The sequence below is a fragment of the Pezoporus flaviventris genome, unplaced genomic scaffold, assembly GCF_033815535.1.
Source record: "Pezoporus flaviventris isolate CSIRO_AGI_PZ_B2104156 unplaced genomic scaffold, CSIRO_AGI_Pfla_v1 ptg000020l, whole genome shotgun sequence".
In the NCBI taxonomy this organism is placed as follows: Eukaryota; Metazoa; Chordata; class Aves; order Psittaciformes; family Psittacidae; genus Pezoporus; species Pezoporus flaviventris.
Genome location: NW_026892568.1, coordinates 2,983,460 through 3,010,569, shown reverse-complemented (window position 1 = coordinate 3,010,569; position 27,110 = coordinate 2,983,460). Strand labels below are relative to the sequence as shown.

General features: G+C 38.3%; 1 protein-coding gene across 2 annotated transcripts; it reads left to right on the top strand.

Annotated features, from left to right (window-relative positions):
• SUZ12 (SUZ12 polycomb repressive complex 2 subunit) lies at positions 1–25,327 on the top strand. 2 transcript variants are annotated; one of them, XM_061455360.1, is made up of 16 exons: positions 1–492; positions 3,364–3,410; positions 3,501–3,565; positions 7,926–7,994; positions 9,884–9,933; positions 12,493–12,578; positions 14,013–14,244; positions 15,017–15,119; positions 15,983–16,088; positions 17,626–17,803; positions 20,180–20,271; positions 20,708–20,851; positions 21,470–21,627; positions 22,072–22,270; positions 22,689–22,768; positions 23,095–25,327. In XM_061455360.1, exons 1-16 carry the CDS (start codon positions 168–170, stop codon positions 23,438–23,440), a joined length of 2,280 nt encoding a protein of 759 aa, XP_061311344.1. In that variant the 5' UTR covers positions 1–167; the 3' UTR covers positions 23,441–25,327. The 2 variants fall into 2 exon arrangements, with proteins under 2 accessions (XP_061311344.1, XP_061311345.1); XM_061455361.1 differs by lacking the exon at positions 3,364–3,410 and having other exon boundaries at positions 382–492.
• Positions 25,328–27,110: the final 1,783 nt, after the last annotated feature.

Below are 27,110 nucleotides of genomic sequence, written 5' to 3'. Positions count from 1 at the left end.
TCGTCGGGTTCGGCTGGTCGTAGCGCTGAGGAGAGCGGAGCGGAGGAGACTTGGAGGAGTTGGAGCTCGGCGCTTCCCCTCCCCCCGCCTCACCCCACCCGCCCCAGCCGCCCCCTCCCTCCCCGCTCGGTCTCCGTCCTGCCGGGGCCCTCTCGGGGGCCAGGCCCATGGCTCCTCAGAAGCACGGTGGAGGTGCGGGGCCCAGCTCGGGCTCCGCTGGCGGCGCCGCCGGAGGAGGAGGAGGTGGCGGCGGAGGCGGCGGCGGCGGCGGCGGGGGGTTCGGGGGCTCCGCTGCGGCGGCGGCGGCGGCTCCCGGCGGCAAATCCGGTGGTGCCGCAGGCGGCGGCGGTGGCGGCGGAGGAAGCGGCTACTCGGGCGGTTCCTCGGCCTCATCGGCGGCGGCGGCAGCGGCGGCGGCGCTGCCCCCCGTGAAGAAGCCGAAGATGGAGCAGATCCAGGCCGACCACGAGCTCTTTCTTCAGGCCTTCGAGAGTGAGTACCGGGCCGGGGGAGGAAGTGGGGGCCCGAGCCGGCGGGACCGGCTGGAGCCGCCGCAGAAAGGGCGGGAGGAGGAGGGGAGGGCTGTGGAGAGTAGGGGCTTCCGGGGGTAAACATGGTCGGGGGAGGGAGGGAGCTGGGACCGGGGAGGAGGGCGAAGGGGAGCGGGGCTGGGGGAGGAAGGGGCTCGGCCGGGGAGGCGGGGGCCCGCCGGGGCTCGGGCGGAAGCGTGAGGTTCGGGGGCCGGTGTGGGGCAGGGCGGTGAGAGGCGCCCCGGGCCGGGGCCCGCCGAGCGGAGGGCGGGTTGTGTCTGCGCCCAGCCGATGAACTTGGTTGCTCAGTAGTAGCTCCCATCAGGCTTTCGGGGTGGCTGCTGGCTCCCTTCCCTCCTCTAACAGCCCTTGGAGGCACAGGGGAGTTGAGAACCTGGAGGCTCTTCTTCCCCTTTGGCGACTGCCATTGGAACCCCTTTCAGGGGCAGGATGTGATTAAGACTTCACTGTACTTGGTTTTTCTTTGTCTGGCCATAATTGTCCCTTAGTTGAGATTTCATATTGGAAATTGACCTTTGCGACCCACACATCACCCTGTGGCAGTGCCAGATAAGAGGAGAATCCCCTTGGATGCACCAGAAAGTTGTTTATGGAAATCTGCTTCGAAAGCATAGTGTAGCAATCGACATACATTGTACTGAAATATTTCTGTGCAATTGCTAGGATTTGAAGGAAATTTTTAATGCCATATTAAATACATGATCCTGTTTTAGGATTGGTGCTGTCACCGCTTATGCTCGCTTGCTATAGACAGTGACAGTGTTTGAGAAAGCATTGGAGTTTTTGGTGGTCTGTAAAATCCTTACTAACGTGGGGTCCTTTGAATCAGCCCTGTTAACAAAGCTCTGTGTTCAGTAAATACAGTACTGCAAATAGGTCAAGTAGCAAATGAGTTCTAAGAGGTTTGTTCAGTGTCCGCGTCCAAGATGCAGGGGAAAAAAATTCCCTTGCCCATGCCTCAGTCTGTCAGATAGATCTGTGCAGGTAGCGATCAGGAATAAGTTAACATTGTAAATGTATCGTGGTGTGTTAGCTCCACAGTGTGAATTTTATGGGAAAACTGCAATAAGTACATAATGGATTAAAAAATCCTAACAAATGTAGTATCGAATCACATTCTTCCTTCGTGTTTTTGCCCCTTTTCAAGGTCATATGCTAGAAAAAGATAAGGATTCGTTTTAAGCTTTTGCTGAATAATAAGCACTTGAGAAACATGTCTGCTTGCAGGATGAAATGTGTGTTTCAGAGCTTTTCTACTTGGGAAAGCTAAATTTGAAGCAGCAGTGTGCTGTCTTTAAATTAAATTACATCCTTGTGTGTGTAATTTAATGTTTTCATACCTGTCTGAATTCTAATCGTGTCATGCTTTTTTGGAGACTAAAACCCCCCGAGATACTGCTTTAAAAGTTGTGACTACTTTACATTTTCACTTTCTAGCAAAGTGCACGTTGCTTAATTTCTTTCTTTTCCATCTTTCATCTTGATGTGAAAAACACAGATTTCATTACAATCATTTGCATTAAGCAGAATTTTACTGGTTTTCATCAGGCTTCTGAAAGGAAATACTGAGAATTCTAAGATTTCGTTCTCTAATAATAATATGTCTCTCTAATAATAGATTCTTTGGGGTCTTAACATTCGTAAGTGTTCATAAGGCTGAATAGTATCTTTAAAAAGTGATAAAAGATATAAAATGCTGTCCTCCTTCACTTTTAATCACAGAATTCCATAAACTAAAATAAGGTTTCCAGCTGTTTGAAATAACTGTTTTGCAGTCATCTGAAAATAAAAAGTTTTTTATTTCTTAAAAAATAGTTGTTTGTTTTTCTTTATATGGGAAATGGAGGCAGTGTTAACAGCTGTAGCACAGGAATCAAGGTGTTCTTCATTTTGTTTCTCATCATTTAATGTGTTTTATCAAGTCATTTCCTAATTTCTTGCTGGCATAACCTAATGAAACAGGCTTTTATTTCAGTGTAAAAAGGGTGTATTTCAGTTTAGATTGGAATTCTCATTAGATATAACCTGATCCAGACAAAAACCTTTTTTTGTCCTGATTTAACTGAATTGGTTGAAACTAAACGGAAGCTCCTCTTTTCTGTAGGCAAGTCTAGATCTTTTGAACTTTGGTTGTTTCACCTATTTCAAACGATGCTGCCCTTTCGTGTCTGTACTGCACACAGTTGTATTATCTTCCTTCTGATTGCTCTTTGAAGCAGTGGTTGCTATACCAGAATCAACGTTTTTTTCTGATCCTATGAACGTAAAAAGGTTTTGGAAATGAATTTCTTCTTGTAGAATGATCTGTAATGTCTCGTAGTCAACTGACAGTCTCTGTTCTTATTTTGGTACCTTGTGCAAGTGACCTTGGTACTTTCCAGAAGGATAAAACAATCAGATACCAAATTGACTATGTAAATCCAGTCTACTCTTTTGGTATTGTATCACACATGCTCCTTAACTTTGTGAAGAAAATTTACCTATTTGGTAATAGGTTGTAATAGGTTGAGGTTTTTTATGATAAAAAGCCTGTAAGAAACATACTTTGTGGAAAGCAAGAGCAGTCATAGTTGTGACTACTGATTTATGGTAGCTTAAACAAGAACTTGCTTTGTGTTGTACAGTAGGTAGAGTAACTTTTCCCTTGTTAGCTTGGAGTTATTTGGACATCGTGGTTCTTCATTTAAACAGTGACTTATGTGATAATTATTTTAAAGAGCAAAAACATGCTAAAAAAGATATTTTTATGTCAATGTAAGGCTCTTTCTGGAGGTAGAAGGTATGTTGGATAACACGTATTTCTTTTTCTTAGAACCAACACAGATATACAGATTTCTACGTACCCGGAATCTAATAGCAGTGAGTAATTGGTCTTTATCGCTCCTTTACTTTGGACTTGTAGGAAATTTTAATTAAAGCATAACCCTTTTCTTTGTTTTCCCCCTACAGCCAATATTTTTGCACAGGACCCTCACTTACATGTCCCACAGAAACTCCCGAACAAATATCAAAAGGTAACATTGTTTCTGAAAAGTAATCCTGAAATGTCAACCCAGTAGAAGTCCAAAAAATAGTGGAGGGCGACCTCCTCTTTTCATGTGGTGTATCAGGCATGACCTTTTATTTTTGAAGAGCTTAAAAAATGTATACATCATTTCACAATTGATTCTGAGACCTAAGAAGTTTTCTGCAATGTGAAGGGTGTGTGTGACTTCATGCTTGTGACTCCTATTGGTAGTGGGAGTACTCAAATGTGGAGAAGTATCTATAGAATCCTTAGTAATTGTCCTGTTGGTTTTCTGTTTTCATTGAGAACTTCTTAAAAAACCAACCCGAGCTGTTGTAATCAGTGGTGCTTGATCATAATCACATGAAACATTTTATTTTAGGAAAAAAAACACAGAACTATTGGTTTTGATATTAACATATATAAATACTGCAGAGTGAAAAGTGTGTGGTGTGTGCTATTTATTAGCAGAATTGCAAAGTCCTTTCGGTTACTTCCTCTTCACTGAAAATCATTTGTTAGTTTGGATTTTTCTGTAGCCTGAACACTTACTTAAAAATAATATTTTAACATTGACGTTCTTAATGCCTTGGAACAGTTGCTGTGGGACAGAAATACTTAATCATGAATGCTTAATGAATGGCAATAAAATCTGATTATGCAGACAATTCTAATTTAAATTTTGTATCTAAGGAAGATAGTCTCTGAATGATATGTTGAGTGATAGAATTTGCATGGTTTTTTATTTAAATATAGCTCTTATTTGGCATTCTTGGGTGTTATTTAATGTTCTTGCCATTAGCTATTAGTGCCAATATCACTTTTCCTTCAAACTGAATTCAGAACGTACATCTTCATGTACTTAGGACAAATAATGATAAGCCTTATCTTTTTTAAACTTGAACTTGCTGCTTACTTTTTCTTTCAAAAGTTGCCAAAGTGAGTATTTTGCTTATTTTAAAATAACTCGGAGCTAAATTTTAAGGAATAATGTTCAGGTTGGTTTGGGTTTTGTTTTGTTTTTACCTTAACTAGAATTGTGCAACAGGAAGTTTTTGTTTATAGCTTATGTTAACTTCTAGTTGATTGAAATGCGTATGTTCTACCTGAATCCGTTTCTTTGGATATCTGCTCTAGTTGCTGGGAGACAAGAAACAGTACTTTTGCATGTACATTGTGTTGTCCACTGTTCCAAATTCCTGTTCAGATTCAGCTGCACAAGTCATTTCTGTCTGAAAAATAATGATTTTTTTCTAGTTCCCTTAACACTTTGTTTTAGAACTGGGATTCTAGGTAGGTAGTGTTCTAATAACAGACATTAATAGCCATTTCTCTCACTAATTCTGACAATATTGAAATCATTCTGGTAATTAGGTCTAGGAAGATTTAAGTAAAACACTTCAGTATGTTTCCTTTATAAGAACAAATGAATGCATCAGAAATGAGGTAGCATAATTGGAGGGATTAAAAACCCCAGAAAATACTTGTGAAGTGTATTGTTCCCCTCTCCCACATTTCCATACTGTCTCAGTACTGTGGTCCTTCTCTTTCAGCCTGGTTAAAACCGCAATAGTTGTAGTTTAAAGTTAGTTTAGACTACTTAGATGTAGGGGCAAAACAGTCTCAACTGAACCTCCAGAGGGAGGTTAGCAGGGTAGTTGTTTGCTGATCTGTGCTGGTAAACACTTTCAAATATGTGCAAGACCTTAACTGTCATTCTTTATTCAATAGAAGTAATTAAGGTATGTGGTGATGTTATTCTGGTGGAAAAGGGGACTTTGAATATCCAAACTGGAGTAGAAGGATCTTCTATAGGCTTATACTAGGAAAAAAAATACTTACCTGGCTTCAGTATAGTGAAAGTGTATTAGTAGAGTTCTTGTTGCAAACAAGTATCTTTTGGAACTGCATCATTGTTAGCCTGCTTATGTGGGCCATGACTATACATGTATCTTTATTTATTCTCCCTGGAACTTGTTAACTTGGCCATTTTTAAATGCTGATCATTGTTTTAATTGCCATTTCCGTAACCAGCATCATACGTACATAAAGTATAAAAAATTTACCTCCAAGCTTTATAGAACTTAACCTATGACAAGAGTAATTATAGCTCCGCATCTTTTATCTCTATCTCTACAGTAGTCTGAGAAAAATGACAGATTTTATCACGTGGAGGCAGGGAAGTAAAACTGCATTTTTACCAAGAAATTATCCATTGATGTTGATCTGTATGTTTAATACTTGAGAAAGTGTTTCTAAAGACTAGAATGCGTAGAGTATAGAGAAGCATTGGTAGGCAGTAAGTTAATATGCATGCGTCAACTTGGGCTAAAAAGGTATTGAAGTTGCTGCTTATCATTGGAGAGGTGATACGCTTTGGTCAAGTGATCCTTGATGGAGAACTGAATTGGGCTTTCAGCCTATAGGTCTGTCTTCAGGTGTTATTGTATTGTTAGGCCAAATGATGGCAGTGGAAATAAGTTCCTAACTCTTAATAAAAAATTATTTCCATGCAATGAATAATTTATTTATTGACAGGATAATGGTATGCTGGGATGTGACTTTTAATACTTTGCTAATTATTAGTGTGCTTGACTGGAATAAGAGTGGGTGGAGAAAGGAATGTGCAAGATGCACATACTTGTAGCGTAAGCAAAAGCTGTCTTAAAAACCCTGGGTGTTAGAGATGGTTATTACAATAACTTTGTTTTGTCTGATATATGTGGGACCATAAAAATAGTAGTTTAGAGGAAATTTCTGTCATTTTGAAGTTTTCTTAAAATTAAAGGCAACAATTTGGATTTAATGTGGTTATTTTGTTGCAATTTTTATTTTTTTCTGAGAGATCTTGTTTTAGGAGGACTCTCTTCTTGTGTTGACTAACCTGAGTTTGAAATTAGGAAAGGTGGTGTCATTGTTCTTTTTGGATCAATAATGCTCACAAATATTAAATGCAGGCTGTGTCAGATACTGGTATATCTTATGAAAGATTGTTAAACTTTCCCCCATTCCTGAAACATGTTTGTCTCGTAGCTGGTTTCTGGCTCATATTCCAGTCATGACATAAATTTGCTGTAGAGCTCTTTTAAGCAATTCTCTAGTCTGAAGGAGGCTACTTACTGTTCTGCAGAACAGTGGCTGGTTTTGATGAGCTTGGACAAAGTGAATGCAGAGATTTTTAATTTCCTTTTTACCTTAGAATCTGAAACTTTCCAGAAATTCCTCTTTTTAACATCTCTTGCTTCAAAGCTGAGCCTTGCAATGTGCATTTTAATAATCCCACATTTTAGTGTAGGTGAGTCAGCTCTTGAATCTGTCATCTCTGAACCTTAGGCTGAGTAAACATCTGAATCAGTGATTGTTTACTACACAAATCATAATGATTTTTGTCCTTGTTATCTGGCTGTAGCCCTGTACTTGTGTTTCATGTCCAGGGCTACTATTAGTCACCATGCGAATGGTAACTTAGTCATTCAGATGCATTTCATGCTGCATGTGGACAGCGTATGACATCAGTCAGGATATTTCTGTAGATGATGCTTCCCACATCCCCAGACTGTGTCATCGTTGTTCCCTTCACAAGAAATCCAGCATTTGGCAACAGTTTATGTTCTTCTTTCTTCATTTTTCTGAGGCATAAATGTAATGGAAGGATGCCCTCACAGCTCTGCCGTTGTCACTCTAGTGCGATTTTTTTGCCATCTAGGTCCAAGCATTTATTTGCCTTTAAAGAAAAAAGGCTGTTGTGGAAACCACTGAACAACTTCTGTTCATGAGTGAACTTTATTTAGTAATGAACAATAAATTGTATGTATGGTAGAACAGGCTGAACATACGAGCGTGAACAGACTGATGTCAGAATTATGGAGAGAAATAATTTGAAGCGATTATTCTCTGTGACATTGTTTCCCGTGAGTGTGCTCTAGAAGTAGCTTCAGAATTCGTTGATTTTTGTATCACATCTATTTAACATAACTTTGTGGAGAAAGGCTTTATCTTATAGTTAGGTGGTTTGGTCAGATGAGGATTTAAGTGTTTTTCATTATTATCAAGTTTAAAATAGTAATGACTGAAGAGTTGGCACTTAAATTCCTAGTAGGTGTTAAGTGTCACTAAAGCAAGAAGACTTTCTTTGACCAAAGGTGAAATGTGGTTAGGCATGGTCATGGTTTTAATTCTTTGTATTCTTTTGATGCAGCTTGAGAAGCTACAACATGGGTGTGCTACTATGTATATAAAGGGTGCTTTCTGAACAGAAAGCTAACATTGTATAGACAGTTCTAGATTAAAAGCCAAGTCAAATTTTCTTGTTACATATAATGGAAGTAGTGGCTGTATGAAACTATTCTTTCTGCTTTTCTTCACAGGAAAACATTTAAAGTAGATGACATGTTATCAAAAGTAGAAAAAATGAAGGGAGAACAAGAATCTCACAGGTACTGTCCTGCATATGTATTTGTGTGCATGTGTTAAATCAAAAGTCTTTGATAAAGTGATAAGAGTAATTATTAGAAGCAAGGTACTTACTGTTTGAAATGCTGATTCTGAAATGTTAAAATGGGTGTTTGTGCATTGGTCACTTAAAAACTTCAAGGAAAACAGTATCAAGAAAAGCTTTCAGTATTTGTCATGCTGTTTCTTAAAATGCGAATAGAAGCCTCAAATAGGTATTTGCCGCGAGTAGCTTTTCCTACTGCTTAAATAAAAGGGTATGAAAAGCATGTTCACTGAGAAGTGATGTAATATACAGAATGTTTGTGATGAGTGTGATAGATGATAACCATAACAGGTTTTTTTAAAGTGCATCCTTTCTGTATAAGTTAAAGCCTGAAAGTCCTTGTGACAGTGTATATGATGGAAATTAACCTATCAGTTCTCAGACTTTCAGAATAAGCTAGTCTGCTGTTCAGTCAGGGATCAATTTTGATCCTGCAGGTTGGCTTTGTGTTCTCTTTTGGTACAAAAACTGTAGATGATTAGCCAAAACCCTTTAATGTGCTGAATAGATGGTGAAATGTAAAGCATTCTGGACATTTTAAAGACTCGCCTAAGTTGCTGCAATGTGTGAAGACCTGTTGAAATTGGTTTTTGTGGTGCTTGCTTGGCTTTTAACCAGGTGTTCTTTTTCCATAGTGTTTGCAAATAGACTGCTTCAGAGGCAGCCATGCTAGATACAGTTTAGTGTCAAACAAACATAAATTTTGTGTTCTAAGAAGCTGTACATTTATTTTTCTTGATTATCTTTTATTGCATATATTGTGGGTACTTGCTAGGTAAATATCTTTGTTTTAAGGATAAGGATCATGTTGAAATAAAGTAGAGTATTGATTTGTGTGGTGTTTTTTCTGCTTTTAAAACTATTAAAATTTTACTTTAGTCTAGAATTGGTCTGGAAAAATAATCTGGATGAATGATGCAAGTTGCTGTAGACACAGTCTTTTGAATCCTGAAACTATTGGCACTTTGACTAATCCTGTCCTTGCTCTTGGAAATGTTTGTGTTTAAAAATAAGTGTTGAATCTCAGGTTTTATCTTCCTGAGAAGTCAGTGAAGGTGATCAAAGTTGTATCTGGAGTTATAGTGTAACAGATGATACCTTGTTTAGTACTGTGTACTTCAGAAACACTTAAGTGGTTTTGAAACCCATTGTACTCTAGGTGTATGAATACTTGCTTTAAGCTGTTATGTGTTCTGAATTTAACAATTTGAAATGAAATGCTTCTGCAGTCAGCAGAATACTCTTGAGAATACTTGAGGCTCTGAGCTGCGGTGCTGCGAAACAAACCAGATGCAGTTAATATTTTGATTGTGTATGTCACGGATGATGTGGACTTGATATGACTTGCAATCTTTTTTCTAAGGCAGTAGCTTCCCCGTTGTAAAGATTCTCCTCATCAAACTGAAAGTACTTGTTGAAAAAAATTCATTATCAAGCGCATGGTTCAGGGTGAAGTTCTAGAAAGTTTACACCAAAATTCTTCTCTGTTGCTGAAGAATGTCTGGGAAATGTATCTGCCTGCCTGTGAAGGCAAGAGCTCGTGTTGACAATTCCCTGCTACTGTGGGGTTTAAACCTCTGATTTTAATTATGTGTCAAGTCACAGAGTACACAGAGACAGTCAGTCTCTTTAAGAGAAAACTGGTCTATGACTTTGCATCAATTGCAGTTGCTGTATCCAGGCAATTTGCAAGTTAGAAAGAAGGACCACATCATTATAGTTCTGCCTCTTGTCTAGGTCTGTCCTGAACATCAGTGAATGGAGCAGCTGCTATGAGAAGAAAATACTCATTTGTTCTAACATTTCCTTTCTTGTTTTTCTGTTTAGCTTATCTGCTCATTTGCAACTTACGTTTACTGGGTTCTTCCATAAAAATGGTATGTTTGCTAATTCCTTCATTGTACTGTTTCTTTGTATAGAACCTTTGAAATAAGTGTAGATCTGTGAGGGGAATAGTTGAATATTTTTAATATTGGCTGTTTGGACACAGATTTTAAGTTAGTTAAGCTCAGGCTGTCCCATTAGTTATAATACTTTCAGTAGCACTTGAAATATGTTGGAGAGTAATTATGATGTTAAGCAGATGAACTTCAGGGGTTTTAATCAAAACAGTGATTGAGAAATACTTGAAGTCATCATCCATTCAAACTGAAATAGGCCTTGAGGAATTCCTGAAGAAAGTAATTCCATGGGAGTGTGTCTTTGGGGTGTTTGAAATAGCTTTAAAAACCCCCAAACCCCAGGCTTGAAAGTAGTTAGAAAATTTAGTTGGTTTTAATTTAAAACAGAAGTGTGAGAATAAATTTTGTCAAGTAGAGACTAGAAATGAGGCAAAGGCCATGTCAGTGGTTATAAAAGCAATGGAAATGGTGGTGGTGTTACTTGCAGTCATTTAGTTGTATCTTTTCTGCGCGTAAGGCTTTGCCTCTCAAAATTGGAATATTGGACTTCACAGAAGAGAATGATGGCTTCTGTTGCTTTAATGGAAGCAGTGGTGACATGCTTTGTGCTGTAAACTCACTGTCTTCTTACATCCCTAGGAAAAAAATAGATGATTGTCTATTAAAATGAAGCAGCGTTGCTAATTTTTCAGTTAAAAATATTCTGAATGGCAAATTAGTCTTTGGATGTACAAGCTAATACAATTCATGTAACAGGTTCTGTACCTTTTTCTGGATGCTGCTACCCTCAAAGTATCTTATGCTTAACCAGATCTATTCAGTAAGGTATTTAAAGGTTAGAGTTGCAAGTGTTTAGATTTCAGAATCTTTTCTGTATTAAACTGTAATGTTAGTCTGAGAAAGTTCTTAAAATCTGTAGATTAGGAACATTCTGGATCTTCAGAATACTGCTGGCCTGAATGGATAGTATTCGTCTTGTCTCTGCTCTCAAGAGCTTCATGTTATATGTTACCTTCAGTATTTAAGCTGGGAAACCAGAAAAGATTTTGGGGCAGCTAATGCTAAGAATAGGGAAGTATAGAACAAAGGGGGAGGGAAGGATATGCTGTTGAGTTTTAAAATACCCAGTGGATAGGGTGGTTGTTCCATAAATTTTGCCAGTAGTCCTTCTTTTTCTTTGAGCAGCCTGCTCTAGTGGGAGGTGTCCCTGCCCATGGCAAGGGTTTGGAACTGAATGAGCTTTAAGGTTCCTTCCAACCCAAACCAGTCTGGGATTCTTACTGCTTTACTACTACATTGTGATATTACACAGACATGGGCTGTAGTAGATTTTTCAATATTCAATGCTTTATATATTATTTTTATATATGTATAAATATATTTCTATAAATAGAAATATATTTAATATTTTCTGTGTGTTTTTCAATGTCCAAGTTGTGCGACTCTGCTCCTTTCATTTCAAGAGAATACCACAAATAGAGCCTGATGGTCATTTGTACCATAGAAAAGTATATCACTAAAATAAGCAATGTATGCTGTAGTGAATATTAAGTACAGGAAATATTTAAATTAAGCTAGTGCAATTAACTCGGTCACTTGTCTGAATAAAAATTACTCTAAAAACTCTTGAAACTGAAGTGTGGTTTTGGTTACCCCTCCCTCCATGTGAGATGGACTAAGGTGACGCCATTGTGCTTTTTAAATTAAGCCCACGCTGATACTTCTAAGATTCAAAAAGAGCAAAAATAATTTCTTATGGACTCATTCAGTTTGGGCTAATCATTGTGTGTCAGCATTTCTTCTGGAAACTGTTCTTTAACCATATGTGTAATTGGATTTTATCTTTGTATTTCTTCCATACGAGGTCGCATTTTCAGATAAACATATATCCATGTTATTAAATGTTCTCTTACAATACGATGACATTTATTTTGTGAGACAATTCTTAACTCGTATTGCTGATCCTACTGCTGAGACCGTGAAGGCAGGTCTTACTTTCTAAGACTTTTTTTCAGGTTCAAGAGTCCTTTAACAGCTATTCTCTATATACTTAACCTTGCATAATATTTAAGGGGTATTTATTATTATTTTGGTTTTTTTTTTTCCCCTATCTGATAGCATCTGGATGTAAAGTTTTGATGCAAACCAAATTCTAGGTTTGCAAACTGCAAAGGAAAGAAAATACAGGAACTAATGTGACTCATGTGTAACTAGTGTATTCTGACTTGCCTGAAATCTACTAGTACCCTTTTACTCTGCTATAAACCAGTTTTGGCAATACCAAAGGTAGCAAGCTTTGACATTGGTGATCAACTATGCTTTTAAATCTGCTAATGTTAGAACAGGTAGGTAGCATATGTTCTCAAGTGGGAATTTGCACTAAGTCTGGGGAGAATTACATCTTAGAATTTGGCTGGAGGACTTTGTGCCTAAGGTACCTATGGTTTAAAAATAGATTTACACCATGTGCAGGTGGATTTACACCACTAGATAAATCTTCACCTCTTTCAAAACTGAAAATATTTTTCTGTTTAGATAAGCCATCACAAAACTCAGAGAATGAACAAAATTCTGTAACCCTGGAAGTACTGCTCGTGAAAGTGTGCCACAAGAAACGAAAGGTAAAGATGATTTGACAAACAACTAATATACATTAAAGCAAAATGATTACCTGATTCTGGAATATGTAATGAACATTGCCATGCAACAAGGTAATGGTGAAATGATGCTTCTGTTGAGATTTTAGTCTAAAATAAATTAGTTCTTAAAATTGTTTTCTATTGACTGGATAAGGGATTCTTAAGAAGCAGATATACATACATACATATATGTATATGGGTGTTGCTCTACTTTATGAGGAAGAACTGGAAGTTTTAAGAAAGGATTCAGCTTTGTTCATTGGATTCCGCTTGCTTGGATGTCCGACTTGCTCATTGTGAATTTCAGCCACCTCTATTTTTACTTCAATTTTTTGCATCAAATCATTAAAATATTAATTCTGTTGCTATGTCCAGAGGCTAAAGTAAACCAGGCAATCACAAAAATCATCGAATAGTCTGTCCCTTGTATTCTATGCCTTTTTCACCTTTGAATTAAAAGGAATAAGTTGTTTTGAATTCTTCAGTCATCTGCCAATTCCTGCCTCTTTCCTTGCTTTTTCTGTACCTATGTTTTTTACATCGATCATCTCGTTTATTGCAGATTTTAGCTTCTATGAATCATAAACAATTTTTCAAGGCATCTTTAAATTTGCTTGCTGTTTTAGCTGTGTTTGTTTCACACCAGTTGGCAAATTATCTTCACAGCTAGGGGAATATGGGAGGCTCAGTAACACATGCTGTAATTTTTAACCAAAAAGGGAAAGATTGCAGTCAGAACTTTCTATATTTCCCCTGAGAACGTTAAGCTTTTTTAACACATTTTTAAGAGTTAATACTGTTTCTAGCCAGTTTTGTTACTTGCTAGGGTATGGGTATATATGATAAAAGCAGGAGGTGCTGATGGTTATTTGAAATGCTTTCCTGCAAGTTGCATACTTAGGCCATTTTGCTTGTTTTTCCAATACTACACAGTGTTCAATGATCTATTTAAGAGATACTGAATATAATAAATCCTAGGTAAGTGGTTCTTTATCTCCCAGATATTACAAAGTGCACTTTGTAATATTGGAAGGAGAAGCTAGGAAGCCCTTGAAATATATATATATAACCAAAACATTTAATTTCTTTAGGTAAACAGAATTAAATTAGTATTAATGGCTGCTCTGCAATCTTTCTGAGTGCCTCATGTTAGTGTTAATTTAATCACTTAGAGAAAGATGGCTGCTGCCAGAAGTGGTTATAAAATGCCAGTTTTATTTACACATTCAAATCTGTGGTTTTACATTTAAAACCTGGGATTGTTACTCCAGATTTTTTAATTTACATCTGTTACAAGGCTTGTTTTCAAAAAGATGGCAGGATGAGTACAAACCAGAAATGGTGTAAATTTTAATACTTAATATCTCTCCTTTGTATTCTAAAAACCTAAACCTTAGCTTGCTTTCTTTCCTGCAGGATGTCAGTTGTCCGATAAGACAGGTTCCTACAGGTAAAAAGCAGGTGCCTTTAAACCCAGACCTCAGCCAAATAAAACCGGGCAACTTCCCATCGCTTGCAGTTTCCAGCAATGAATTTGAACCAAGCAACAGCCATATGGTGAAGTCTTACTCATTGTTATTCAGAGTAACTCGCCCAGGAAGAAGAGAGTTTAATGGACTGATAAATGGCGAAACTAATGAAAACATTGGTAACTTGAGTCTTTATATATGCTTTTACAAAGGTTTCTCTTGCAGGCATATATTCAGTTGTCTTGGTGTGCAGCATAGGTCATATCCTGAGAAGGGCCAGTAATAAGATGAGGAATTGGCTTTCACTTGTTTTCAGTCTTTTTCAAGATGGAGATAAAATAGAGTTGGCAGCTAGAAACTATGCTTCTATTTTTGTGTAAGTTTAAGACCAATTTTTACTGATATTTCATGGTGAAGGTGCGAGGCAATGCTGTTGGGAGGGTGGGTAATGTAAGAGAGCCCTGTGGTCACTGTGACTATCATTAAACCTCCAGCAACACTGATGACTACTGACTCAGCTGTAGGTGCTGGCATGGTGTCTCATCAAAACTGACTAGCCAATAAAGAAAACAGCTTTTAGAAATTTGTTGTTGTTTTTCTTAATCTTATCAAGACATGATGTGTTCTAGCCTCGGAGAGCGCATGTAGAATGGAAAACTTTCTCACTTGTTTATAGCTACAAGAGGAGGAAGATCAAATACCAATCATTTATGCTGACAGAGTAGTAAGAATAAACCCTAAACATAGATGAACATACCAAAAATATGATAACGGTTAAGCTAAGTGCTCCTTCTGTTGCCATTGAGGTGTTTATTAAATACCGTGTCCTTTTCTGTTGTATGGCACATCTGACATTATCAAGTCACTTGTATTCTACAGTTGCACAGAAGCTGTTTGATCTTTTGAATTTGTGTTTCTATAATAATGGAATACCATATTTGTTGTGTACAGATGTCAATGAGGAGCTTCCAGCTAGAAGAAAAAGAAATTCTTCAAATCGTGAAGATGGGGAAAAGACATTTGTAGCACAAATGACTGTATTTGATAAAAACAGGTAATATTATCTAAAACAAGTACTGTTTCTGTTAATAGTTAGGAATTTGTTTAGTCTTAAATCTGTGCTTTGTTTTCAGTGTTGGCTGTCCTTGACTGCATTTTTAGCTGGTATTTACAATAAGAGCTTAGGATTGTTGTCTTAAATAAAAACTCTACAGGTTTCATAAGGCGCATTTTATACTTAGACCTGTTTAGTGACACCTGTAAATAATTCCCTTTTATGAACTTACGCATCAGATTTTCTCCTCAGGTTTTTGACAGATGTAATTCCTTGGTTCTGTTGCAGATCAGTCACAGCGTAATTAAGAAGTAAAACAAACAGTCTCTGGAATATGCTACTGCTTACATTCTATCTGGTGGCATCATTTTCTCCATGCCCAGATTCCTGCTGGTGCAGTCACAGATATTATTCTGCTAGCATGTAAAGAAGAGATCAGTTGTCCATTACTATGGTGAAATCAAACAAGTAGTTAAAATCATATTGGTCTGCTGGAACAGAACAGTTATTGCTAAAGCAGGAAAAAATGAGATGATCTGGGGGGGGTGTCATTCTGTTTTTCATTTATTGTTTTCTCAGGAAGATTCCCATCGCAGTATTAATCGTGCATTAACAGTAGCTTTCCTACGTCTCTTGGAATCACTTGGATGGAGGCTTTTTTGTCAAGTGTTTGACATTAGGCAGCTTTTCCATTATGGATGGTGTTCACCTGTAGGTTTGCACTGAAATGCCAAATAAATTTGCCTGAAAATCTGCCTTTTCAGGTTCATGGAAACTTAATACTGTGAAATATATTCTACATTTTAATAAGCAAACAGTAAAATTGAGCTACTTTACTCATAATACATGGTTTGCCTTGACAGACGCTTGCAGCTTCTGGATGGGGAATATGAAGTGGCCATGCAGGAAATGGAAGAGTGTCCCATTAGCAAGAAAAGAGCAACATGGGAAACAATACTTGATGGGAAGGTATGGATTGTTTTAGTGACAGAAAGACCTGTCGCCTTAAAATGGTCTGAATTAAGGTGGAACACAATTCAAAATGCAATCAGTGATTGTTCCCCTGAAAGAGGATCAAATTGAACAGGAAATTGTACTTCTTCAGGATGTATGGGTATAAGTTTTAATTTAGCTCTCAGTTTAGGAAGGCTTTGGCTATGATCATTAATACAAGCAGTGTTAGCTTCTGTAGGTGTGGCAGCTGTCTCTTTCAATGACTTGTGAATTTGTCTTATAAAATCACGCAAATTCAGTGTTTATTACTGTAAAAAATTCAAGTTGGACAAATCAAAAGGAACAAATTACAGAAGCAGAATATTTTGAGGAAAGAAAGAGGAAACCAGAGCTGTCGTAGGTGTGATCTTGTACACACCTTAAGAGAATGCTGATTAAATTTAGTGATGAAGGGAAGGGGGTGTGCACAGAGAAATTGTTGACTGAGATGAATCAACTTGATGTAGTGAATGCAGGTGATTTAATGTACTTACCTAGTCACATGCTCCTGTGTTCTGGGGGAGTATTGGTTGTAGTGACTGAGAAGAATATGAAAATTCTGTGTGGTTGCAGAGTAGTTGTGTATTAACGTGATTGTATAATTTTGAAAAATAAAAAAGAGATGATCCAAAGTGGATCAAAAACCATAGTTAAAAGCTCTAGTGTCCTGTTCAGCCTTTATCTGGTATACTGCTTCCGATTCTGTTAAACTGTGAGCCAGAAATTGGAACAGAAAACTAGAAGTGGCTCTTGTGGAGGATCTCTTCCTAGGATCTCCCTATGTAATGGTAAATATATATATATATCTCTAAATTGCTTTAACTTTGCTCAATTCATACAGGGATATGATTGCTGTCAGTTGTTGGGAGAATAAGAGAGGGTTTTCATACTCCAAAGAGAAGAGACAATAGTCATGGCCAATGTGTTTATCACCCAGATCTGATAAGCACATTGCCATTGGCTTTCTATCCTTGCAGTAGCATTTTTGTAAACTAATGAGACTTTAAATATAATAAAGAGCTTTTAAGATGGAATTCGGTAATCGCATTGATAAATTTAGGGTGTGATACTTAATAATAGGAGTTTGTACTTCACTCAGGTTACTTCTATTTCTTCATTATTATTAACTTGATAACTGAGTGGAATATAAGAATATAACCACAGAAGAATATAACAATGGCATTTCTACAGCAGACAGTGATAGTGGTACAGTTTTTAAAGTTTGTGTATTAATATACAATGCTGGGCCCCAGAATTAGGAGTAGGTGTGAGTAGAAAGAGAAGTCCGTGGGCAACAGGCTGGTGGGTAATGATGCAGGAAACTGCACAGTCGTCATCTTCAGCTTTTCTTTCCTTGTTTTTTTAGTATGTCTAAGTGTGTATGCTTATGTTGAGAACACAAGGACTTCAGGTGATTAAAAAATTACATGTCCCCATTCTGTGTATTCTTGTATTTGGGTTTGTACATGGGAAGACACCAACTCTGCTGTTTTACTTTTGATTTCCCCCTCAGAGATTGCCTCCATTTGAAACATTTTCTCAGGGACCTACACTTCAGTTTACTCTTCGTTGGACAGGAGACACAAATGATAAGTCTACAGCTCCTATAGCCAAGCCTCTTGCAACACGGAATTCTGAAAGCCTCCCTCAAGAAAACAAGCCCAATTCTGTTAAACCTACTCAGACTATAGGTAAGCGAACTTTGGGTTTGCTGCTGAATAATGATTTGTGTAGCACTTCAGTGAGTCAGAAAGCCTGAAGCACAGATGCAGCTACTTCAGGTAATCTTATATATGAAAAAGCAGAAATGAATGGGCTTTGTATTCTGCATTTTGAACATTTTTAAGGTAAGTTTAAAAGCTAAAAAGTGGCATCTTTGAAGTCATGACAACATTGAGGTGATTATAGACAACACTCATAAAGCCTGGTGTGAAATAGAATGGGGTGGAATCTGTGAGTAGGACTTACAGGATTGTCTGCTTTGCTCTACTCATTTTAATTACTGTTCAGTTTAGTTCAGTTGCTTAATTTCAAATTTATTACTGTGTTTCTTCCTTGTTATCCCACAGCTTAGCTTAAAAAAGCTACTACTCAATACTTTTGATACTAGATAGAAAAGGCACCTTTGACCATTGTGTCCTTTTTCTTTGATAGCAGTTTTCTGTCATATTTAATCTGAATTAGTGGCAGGGGAGCTGGCCTGGATACAATCTTTCTTTTGTCTTGCTCCAGGTTGTTTATAACTTCAGCTTGGAATGTTGTGTTGGCAGGTAAGGCCCTGGGACAGCTGGAAAACTTAAACTGTACAGAGGACAACAGGCTGGTCCTGCTGTTTAAATACCTATGAACATACCTAGGCCCAACTGGCACCCGATTCACTTCAGCGTAGTCAGTAGTCCCAGGCTTGTCAATAGACTGGGACTGTGTGGTTAAGGAAACTTCTAGATCCCTATTACAGAAGTAATGATCGGTTGTGTCTCCAGGCTTAGTCCCTGGGGTGTTTTAACTGAGCTCAGGGATTGCAGGTATTTAGGATGAATGGATGACCACACACAAACATGGAAGTATTTCCAATAGAAGAAAGGCAACAGAAGCAGGGAAGTACTTGAACTTTCACTGTAAAAGTTACTCTGTTTTCTCTTTACTTCCTCGTTCCAGGCCTCCTGGTATTTTAGCTTCTTGGAGACCTATATTGTAATTTGTTAGGCAGGTTTTGTGCTCAGACTTGCAAAAGAAATGGCAACATGTTGACTGACTCAAATGCAGATAACTAACACTTTGTGTTAGTTAGCTACATAATAGATACAGAGGCTTTAGGGATGTGGCACGGCTGTATTGCTGATGAACTGATGGAACCTATTTTTTCTTGAATCAGAAGATAAGTATTTTAGTCAGATGGTAAAGTTACAGCAGGAACCACCTTCCAGCATACAGGAATGTATTGTGCAGTGTTGTGGACTGTTTGATGGTTATGCTGTTTTCAGTCTCTGAATACCAAGAAAAGAGGTGACTGAAAGTAGTAGGAAACTTCTATCAGAGGTTCTGATAGTAAATGAGGAAGATCCAGTGCCTCTTTCCCAAGGGTGTGTGAATTTGGTGTTGTCATTTTACTTTGGCATTATTCCCAGGGCAGAGCAGTGGAATAAAAACATCAAAGACTTTCTAAATGTGGCAGCTTAAGCTTTACTGTAATTACAAACTACTCAAAGTAACTGATCTGTGGAATTCTAATTGCTCTGATGTGGTGCAGGCTGAAGTGTGAGGCCTCCACTTTTTCATACAGAGAGAGGATGAAATTTCTCTTGTTCTCCAAAATATTACATATGAAATAAACACATCTTCTAAAATGTCTTGTGTCAGTAGAGATGATAGTTGTTTTGCCAGCTTTTCACCACTCAGAAGCAAGTAGGTGTCATTATTTGGTTTCTCCTGAGGTTAGGTTTCTAAACCTCCTTTGATGTGTGGGGTTTCTTGTTAATTGTATAGGATCAAATAATCTTACTGAGATTAAAGTACATGGAAGAGGCTCAGAGGCAACTGAGCACTGCCATTCCAAACAGGAAGTGTTTGAGGGGTAAGAGTTAAGGGTTAAAGTTTCAGTTACATATTTTGTGTGATACTTGCATTTCACACTGTTGTCTGTTGTGTTACTTGGCAAACTTCTGACATTGAACTTGAACTGTATTTGCAATGCAGCCATGAAAAAGCAGTGTTTTGTTTTTTTTTATTTCCCAGCCACTGCTTTTAGCTATACCTAAAGAATTCTCTGTGTGAATGGGGTAAGAAAAATGCTGCTTGTTACCTGAGTGCTTAAGTTACCTGAAGGGTTCTTCAAAACTGAGCCACATCTGGTGTTCAGATGTGGTGGGTTTGCCTGTAGGTTGGTGGAGGAAACTGAGTGTCAAGACTTCCTGGTTGCTGATAGGAGCTGCTTAGGTCAAAGTACACTGGAGTAACCAGTTTTCTTAAGCAGCAGTGTGCCCTGCTCAGAACTTCCATACTTGGGTAGAATAACTCCTTTATTTTCCCTTTTCACCAAAGAAACGTATGTCTCTGTGTGTTTTCAGCTGTGAAAGAATCGCTGCCAACAGACCTTCAAACAAGAAAAGAGAGAGATGTTTTAAATGAACCTCGACAAAAGTTGAGAATATTTTACCAGGTATTGAAAATAAGCATATGGGGGGAACTAGAATCTAAACACTTCATGGGATTAAAATGCTCATTGCCAATGGAAATTTCCATCTGCCCTTTCAGTGGATGCCTTCAGGGGTCTCAGATTCACATATTAGGAACCATTCCACATACTATTTCTTACAGGAAGTGTTTTTGAAAACTAATCTTCCTGGGGGCACATCTGCTGTTCCAAAATACAAAGGACATCTCTTGTTAGACATCTGGAGGGGGACAGGTGGTCTCCCTGTGGGGGAGAAATTCTTGAGATACCAGAGTTTGAGTACACTGAGCTGGTGTAGTGTTCCCAAGAACTTACTGTAGAGGTCTCCTGAAACTAAGTCCAGTTTTGGTTTGGGGGTTGGGAAGTGAATCAGTGAAATGCATTTGATGCTAATAACTGCCTATTGCTTTGTTTGCATCAGTTCCTCTATAACAACAACACGAGGCAGCAGACTGAAGCCCGGGATGACTTGCACTGCCCGTGGTGCACACTGAACTGTCGGAAGCTCTATAGTTTACTGAAACATCTCAAGCTTTGCCACAGCAGGTTTATCTTTAATTATGTTGTAAGTAACTTTGTACTTCAGCAATGTGAAACACTACACAGTCTGTCACAGATATGACATATGCAGTGATTCTGTTGCAAGCCTGTTCAGTTGTAGGACTGTATCTATAGGTTAAATGCAGCTTCCTGTGGATGTTTGCGTGCTACGTGGGGGGAGAAATTGTGGGTTTGATTGTATTAATATATATATATACAAAAATAATGCCAATCACTGGAGGATGAATTCTGACTATAGCTGCTGTTTGTGCATTGATGTGCTTTTATGTGATGCAGACAGCGATGTCATCTCCATTTGGTTGGGAGCGTCTCCAAGCTTTAGGAAATCCAGAATGGCTCTAATTTCTAGGGTTATCAATTTTCTGCTGGTATTTTCCTTAATATTATAATTAGTTCTGTTCTGAATTGTTTTATATAAAATGGTACAGAGCCAGGAAGCTTTAGTATAATTTGTTTCTAGAGGTTAAAGTTATTTGGGTGTTGTAAAAGGAGACTAGAGCTGTGTTGTGTTATTGATAGGGTGACATTTAAAGTATTCAGAATTGAAAAAAGCTACTTGTATAAACTGCCTGATGTATTCTCATTCCTGTTCACTAAGTACCTTTGCAATTATCTGTTTTAGTATCACCCAAAAGGTGCTAGAATAGATGTTTCCATCAATGAGTGCTACGATGGCTCCTATGCAGGAAATCCCCAGGATATCCATCGCCAGCCTGGGTTTGCCTTCAGTCGCAACGGACCAGTCAAAAGAACTCCTATCACACACATACTGGTTTGCAGGTAGGGAGGTGGAAAGCAAGGTCCATCTGTATTTGTGTAATACAACGTGTGGACTGGAGTTTTGAAACCCAGGGATTTGTGAACGTGTAGGTCCACATGGACTGTGTTAAATATCACTGTTCTTAAGTGCAGTGTTTTACAACTAAATAAACTAATTGAAGGATGATAACTTTGCTTGTGATTTTTCTACATCTTTTCAGTTGAGGTACCTATCTTTTTAATTGCCTTGTCCTAAAACTTCTCTTCCCCAAAAGATGGAGTGTGGGTTGGAGCAGAGTGTTGGGTGTTTAATGGGGTTTATTTCATTGCTGGCAGTTTCCTCTCCCATGACAGTTTTGCAAGCTAAAGCTTAGAAAAAGAACTGGTATTAACCAATTACAGTTCTTAGTAATTTCATACTTTAGATAATGGTTAAAAGCAGTCACTTGTTCTACCTTCTGCCAGGCCAAAGCGTACGAAAGCAAGTATGTCAGAGTTCCTTGAGTCTGAAGATGGAGAAGTAGAGCAGCAGCGAACGTACAGCAGCGGGCACAACCGGCTGTATTTCCACAGTGACACGTGTTTACCTCTGCGTCCACAAGAGATGGAAGTAGACAGTGAGGATGAAAAGGACCCCGAATGGCTGCGGGAGAAAACCATTACTGTAATTATTCCATTTATACCTAATTGCTTTAAATGGATTGTGGTTTTTAAAAGCTGGTCTGCAGTTGTTGTAAGGAACAAGCAGGGATGTATTATGAAAATGAGCTTTAAGAGAATCTTGTGATGCTGAGCCACTGATGATAGAAATTCTTGGTATTTTCAAGTATGCCTGTAGTTGCAAAGCCAGCTCAGTCACCTGCCCCAGCGAGTTCTCATTGTTTTGGCTGGTTTTCTCCTTCAGAGAGGAGATGCTGGTATCACAGGAGTGCACAGTGGGGTGTGCATAGATTATGGAAGTAAATAAGTGTACATTCTGTGATGTATAGGTGGCAGAAGTTGAATTTTAGGTGTGCCTTGGCTCCTTGTCAGCAGACATGTAGTTCTGATGGGTGTGTTTGTGTCTTTTGTCATTTCTCCAGCAAATTGAAGAATTTTCTGATGTTAACGAAGGCGAGAAAGAAGTGATGAAACTATGGAATCTTCATGTTATGAAGCACGGGTATGTTACTGTGCTTAGTTTTGATACAGATAAATTATATAGAATTGGTTGACCATTTTGCACTGCAGTTCACTAAGTACTTAAAATTCAGTTCAGTTGGTTAGGAAAAGGTCAGTAAAGGATAATTTAGTAACAAGATTACAGTGTTTGTAGTTCTTAATTGTTCTTGTACCCCATAGCCCTGTGCCTGTGGAGAGAAAAAACACTGTAGATGTTGAGACTGAAATAGAGGGTCAGTGTAGTTATATTGATAAACAATGTCATAGGGCATCTTTTTGTGTCTGAAAGCGCTCTACTTGCGTAACGCTGGCTTTCTGGTCTGGCAGGTTTATTGCTGACAATCAAATGAATCATGCCTGTATGCTGTTTGTGGAAAACTACGGACAGAAAATAATTAAGAAGAACTTGTGTCGAAACTTTATGCTCCATCTGGTCAGCATGCATGACTTTAACCTCATCAGCATCATGTCCATAGACAAAGCTGTTGCCAGGCTCCGAGAGATGCAGCAGAAGTTGGAGAAAGGAGAATCGGCCTCCCCAGCGGATGAGGAATCTTCTGAGGAACAAAGTGGGACGACAAATGGATATAGTGAAAATAATCTGAGAGAGAGGATTTCGGAAATGGATGGCATCTCAGGTGTCACAAAACAGAGCAAGAAACAGAAGCTCTGAAGTCAGAGGTCAATTGCCATTCAACGGACAAGCATTGAAGTGACATTCTAGGGTGTATGAGCTTGATAAAGAACTACACACAGAAATACAGAGATTCCAAACAGGCACTGCTGGATGGAAATAAATGATTTCAACAAGGATATTGTTTTAACAGGGTTTCTATTCAGTTAATTATGCAAGTACTACATGTATATCGGTTTTGGTGATGTAATGACAATATTCTAAGAGTTTGAGCATGAAGAGCAATATGAAAATCTTTTTGTAATTTTAGTAATTAGTGTCTTAAGAACTTTATGGAATTTACATAATTTAAATATATGTAAAACCGTTTTTATATTAAGATTTTTGCATCTGTATCTGGCTGTTTTTCCTACCATGAAGTTGTGGAACAGCGGGGAAGGGGGATTGGGATACAGGTACTGCTTTACTTCTGTAGAAATTCTCCACTTAGCTTTTTGTGAAAACAAGGTCTCACTATTTAAAGTTTAACCTTGATCCTTGTATTTGAAATCATTTATCAATTGGTCATAAATTACAAAGTAATGTTTCCTTACACTAAAACTATCAAAGTTGGTGAACTTTAGCACTTCCTTTGTCTTGTGCCTGTTTGGAGAGATCTTGGCTTTTCCTGTTACAGACACAGTGAAGTCCCACCTTGGCTTTTTGAGGTTACCAGCAGTTTGGTTTTCGTGGATAATTCTGATGTATTGATCGCCCAGTGTACCATTTTAAACTTGAACATTAGCTCCTTTATATTTTTATTACACATTTACACAGCTACACAAATGATTTGATGTGTAAAACTCTTTTGACCAGGGTTCCACATCATAGTGTGCCATGCTAAAGCCCAGAGTCCATAATCAGTACGTAGGCATTACATGGATTAACTTCCTCTGAAGTTCATGCCTGCTGTTTGCCTGAGCACAGACTGCAAGTCCAGGCCATAAAGTTTAGCTTTGGCTTTCGAGATGCCACTCTTGAGGGAAAAATGCACTGTAAAATTGGACCAGAAAATGTGTTGCACTTCTTATGTAAGTATTCTGTGATGTATTGTATTCAATACAGATACTAAGATGCTGACTAAACTATATTTGAGCAGTTTTGCACTGCTGTTAACACATTTTATGCATACGTTTACAGATTTTTTCCAATGGAAAGTGGTTTCACTACTGGTACAGTATCAGCACCGAAGGGTTTATTCCAGCAAGCACTGTGGTTGAGTGACATCACCTCAATTTTTTATTATCCTTTAAAATATTGCATTTTTCATATTCTTTATTTATAAAGGAACAATGCTGCTGTAAATACAGGTATTTTTAATTTTTTATTTCATTCCATCACCATGAGATGCAGTTCCCTGGTTGTTGAAGGGGTAAATAAGCTTTCTAATGGTGTCTTCATAAATTTATAAAATGTAAATACTGATTTTGATGGTCCTTAAGATGTGTTTTAACTGTGAGACTATTTAACTAATGGTGTGGATGTGATTTGTCATCCAGTATTAAGTTCTTAGTCACTGATTTTTGTGTACAAAATAAGAAAGAGGGAAACTGCAGCTTTCATTACAACCTTCTTGAATTTGCCAGCTCTCTTGAGTTTTAGCAAACTCCAAGTACGCCTCTGGATCGTCCATCGAGCATTTCTCTCTGGCTTTAATTTGCTAAAGCTGTGCACATATGTAAAAAAAAAATAGATTATTTTAGGGGAGATGTAGTTCTAGAATTATTGCTTATGTCATTTCTTAAGCAGTTATGCTCTTAATGCTTAAAAGAAGGCTAGCATTGTTTGCACAAAAAGTTGGTGATCCCCCCAAAAATAGTAATGAAATTACTTCTGTCCAGTAAACTTTGTATGTCATGTCAATTTATAATAAAAGCTGAAAAAGTCCCTTTGTTTTCTATTTATAAAGATGCCTTTTCTATATGTACCTTTGATAAGAGTTTGAAGATGCCATGTAAGCTGGTTGAAAAGAATTGGAATGGTACAGGAGATGTAAAAGTAAAACCCCAGAACAAGAAGCAAAACCAGTTCAGTTGTTGAAATGAAACATTGTTTTTACATTAAATGTTTTATTTGAAAGAGGCTTTTGTACATAAAGTTCAGTAATATAAAATCTGCCATGATGGTTGTCCAGTCATTGTGTGTGCATGCAGAAAGGCCACAAGCAGCACCTTGTATTAACCTTTTCTTCTGCATGCCTTCTAAAATGTGAAACCGGTTCTTCCTTTGCCAGATGTTACAATCTTAACGTTCTGTCCAGTCTTTTTGTTATATTTAAGGTGTCTCCATAAATTGCCAGGTTTTCAGTGAGATTATCAAACCTTTCATTCTCCTGCCTTGGGGGCAGAGCTGAATACCTGAGCTCTACCTGCAAGCTGTTGAGAGCTGTAATTCATGTAACTGACAATGAAACGTCACTCGTGATGTGTCAAGACTTGTGTGTTTTACATGCAAGTGGGTAATGTTTCAAACAATGTACAAGATACTGGGTTAAGTTTAAATTGGCATCAGTTTTAAATGGTGCTTCTCTGGGGTGGTACAGGATGGACACAAACAGAACAAAATGAGTCAGCAATTGCACTCTGTTGCCAAATGGTGACTGTTCAACAGCAACCACTGAAAACCTTTTTCCATGTAAGAAATAATTCAGGTACTGGAATACAGGCTATGACAGTCTGTGAACTTGACTTCGGGCCACACTTCTCAGGTATGCTTTTGTCTGTGAAATTGGCAAGGTTCTTCTAATCCTGCCTTTAATATGGTCATGGCAGATTTTAATGATGTTCTGTGTTTGGTGATCATCTTCACACAACAGGTCTGTGAACCCCAGGCTGGAACCTAACATCTGACTTGAATATTTAATTCAGTGCATTAAATATGATATTCAAAACTGTTAGATGGATTTGTTAACCTTAAGTGTATGTTGCTGTGAATGTGTCCTCAGTGTAGTCCTTAGTTAAGTGGAGGGTGGGGTAAAGATCCATGGCCTGGCAGCTGCCGATAGCTTGAACTGTTGTGAGTACTCCACCAACCCCCACTACCCCAAACCAGCAGTTTAATTCTACCTCTGAGCATGGAATGTTGTTCATAGTGAAGTATTTCTCAATTTACAGAGCAGTTTGGTGCCATCGTTGACCAGTGCTTGAGCAGAGGTGTCCTGCTGCTTATAAATCTGATGCTGTGTGACTGACAGCTGAGGACACACGCGCTCTGGATGAAGTTGGTAAGTACTGCTCCCAGGTTGCTGGGTTTGAGCTGAAGGTGCACTCTGCAGGAGAAAGCACCTTATGAAGAAAAGTCTTTATATGAATAGTGTCTTTATGAGAGAAACCTTACTGGTTTCACAAGTTATTTTTCTTTTAGGAGAGACCAAAGTGGCAGAGGCTGTGGGTAAAGCAGAACTGTGCCTTAGTTCAACACTGATTTTTATCTAAAGGGGATTGAATAGCTCTGCTGCTTGCTCAGTACCAGTGGCCAAAACCTGCTATTGTATGAGAGTTGCACCATTTAATATAACAGTATTAATTAATTAATGGAACGGTAGTAAGTGTATGTATGTATATATATATATATATAAAAAAAACAGCATATAAGTAATAGAACAGTGTAAAATAAGAGAAAAATGAGCTACGATGGAAGTAGTGCTGCAAAAACTGCCAGTCAAAAGCTG

Coding starts and splice junctions, on each gene's coding strand:
- SUZ12 (XM_061455360.1), top strand. CDS start 168: ATGGCTCCTCAGAAGCACGGTGGAGGTGCGGGGCCCAGCTCGGGCTCC. Junction 16,089..17,625: donor AAACAATACTTGATGGGAAG/GTATGGATTGTT, acceptor TTTCCCCCTCAG/AGATTGCCTCCATTTGAAAC. Junction 17,804..20,179: donor TAAACCTACTCAGACTATAG/GTAAGCGAACTT, acceptor GTGTGTTTTCAG/CTGTGAAAGAATCGCTGCCA.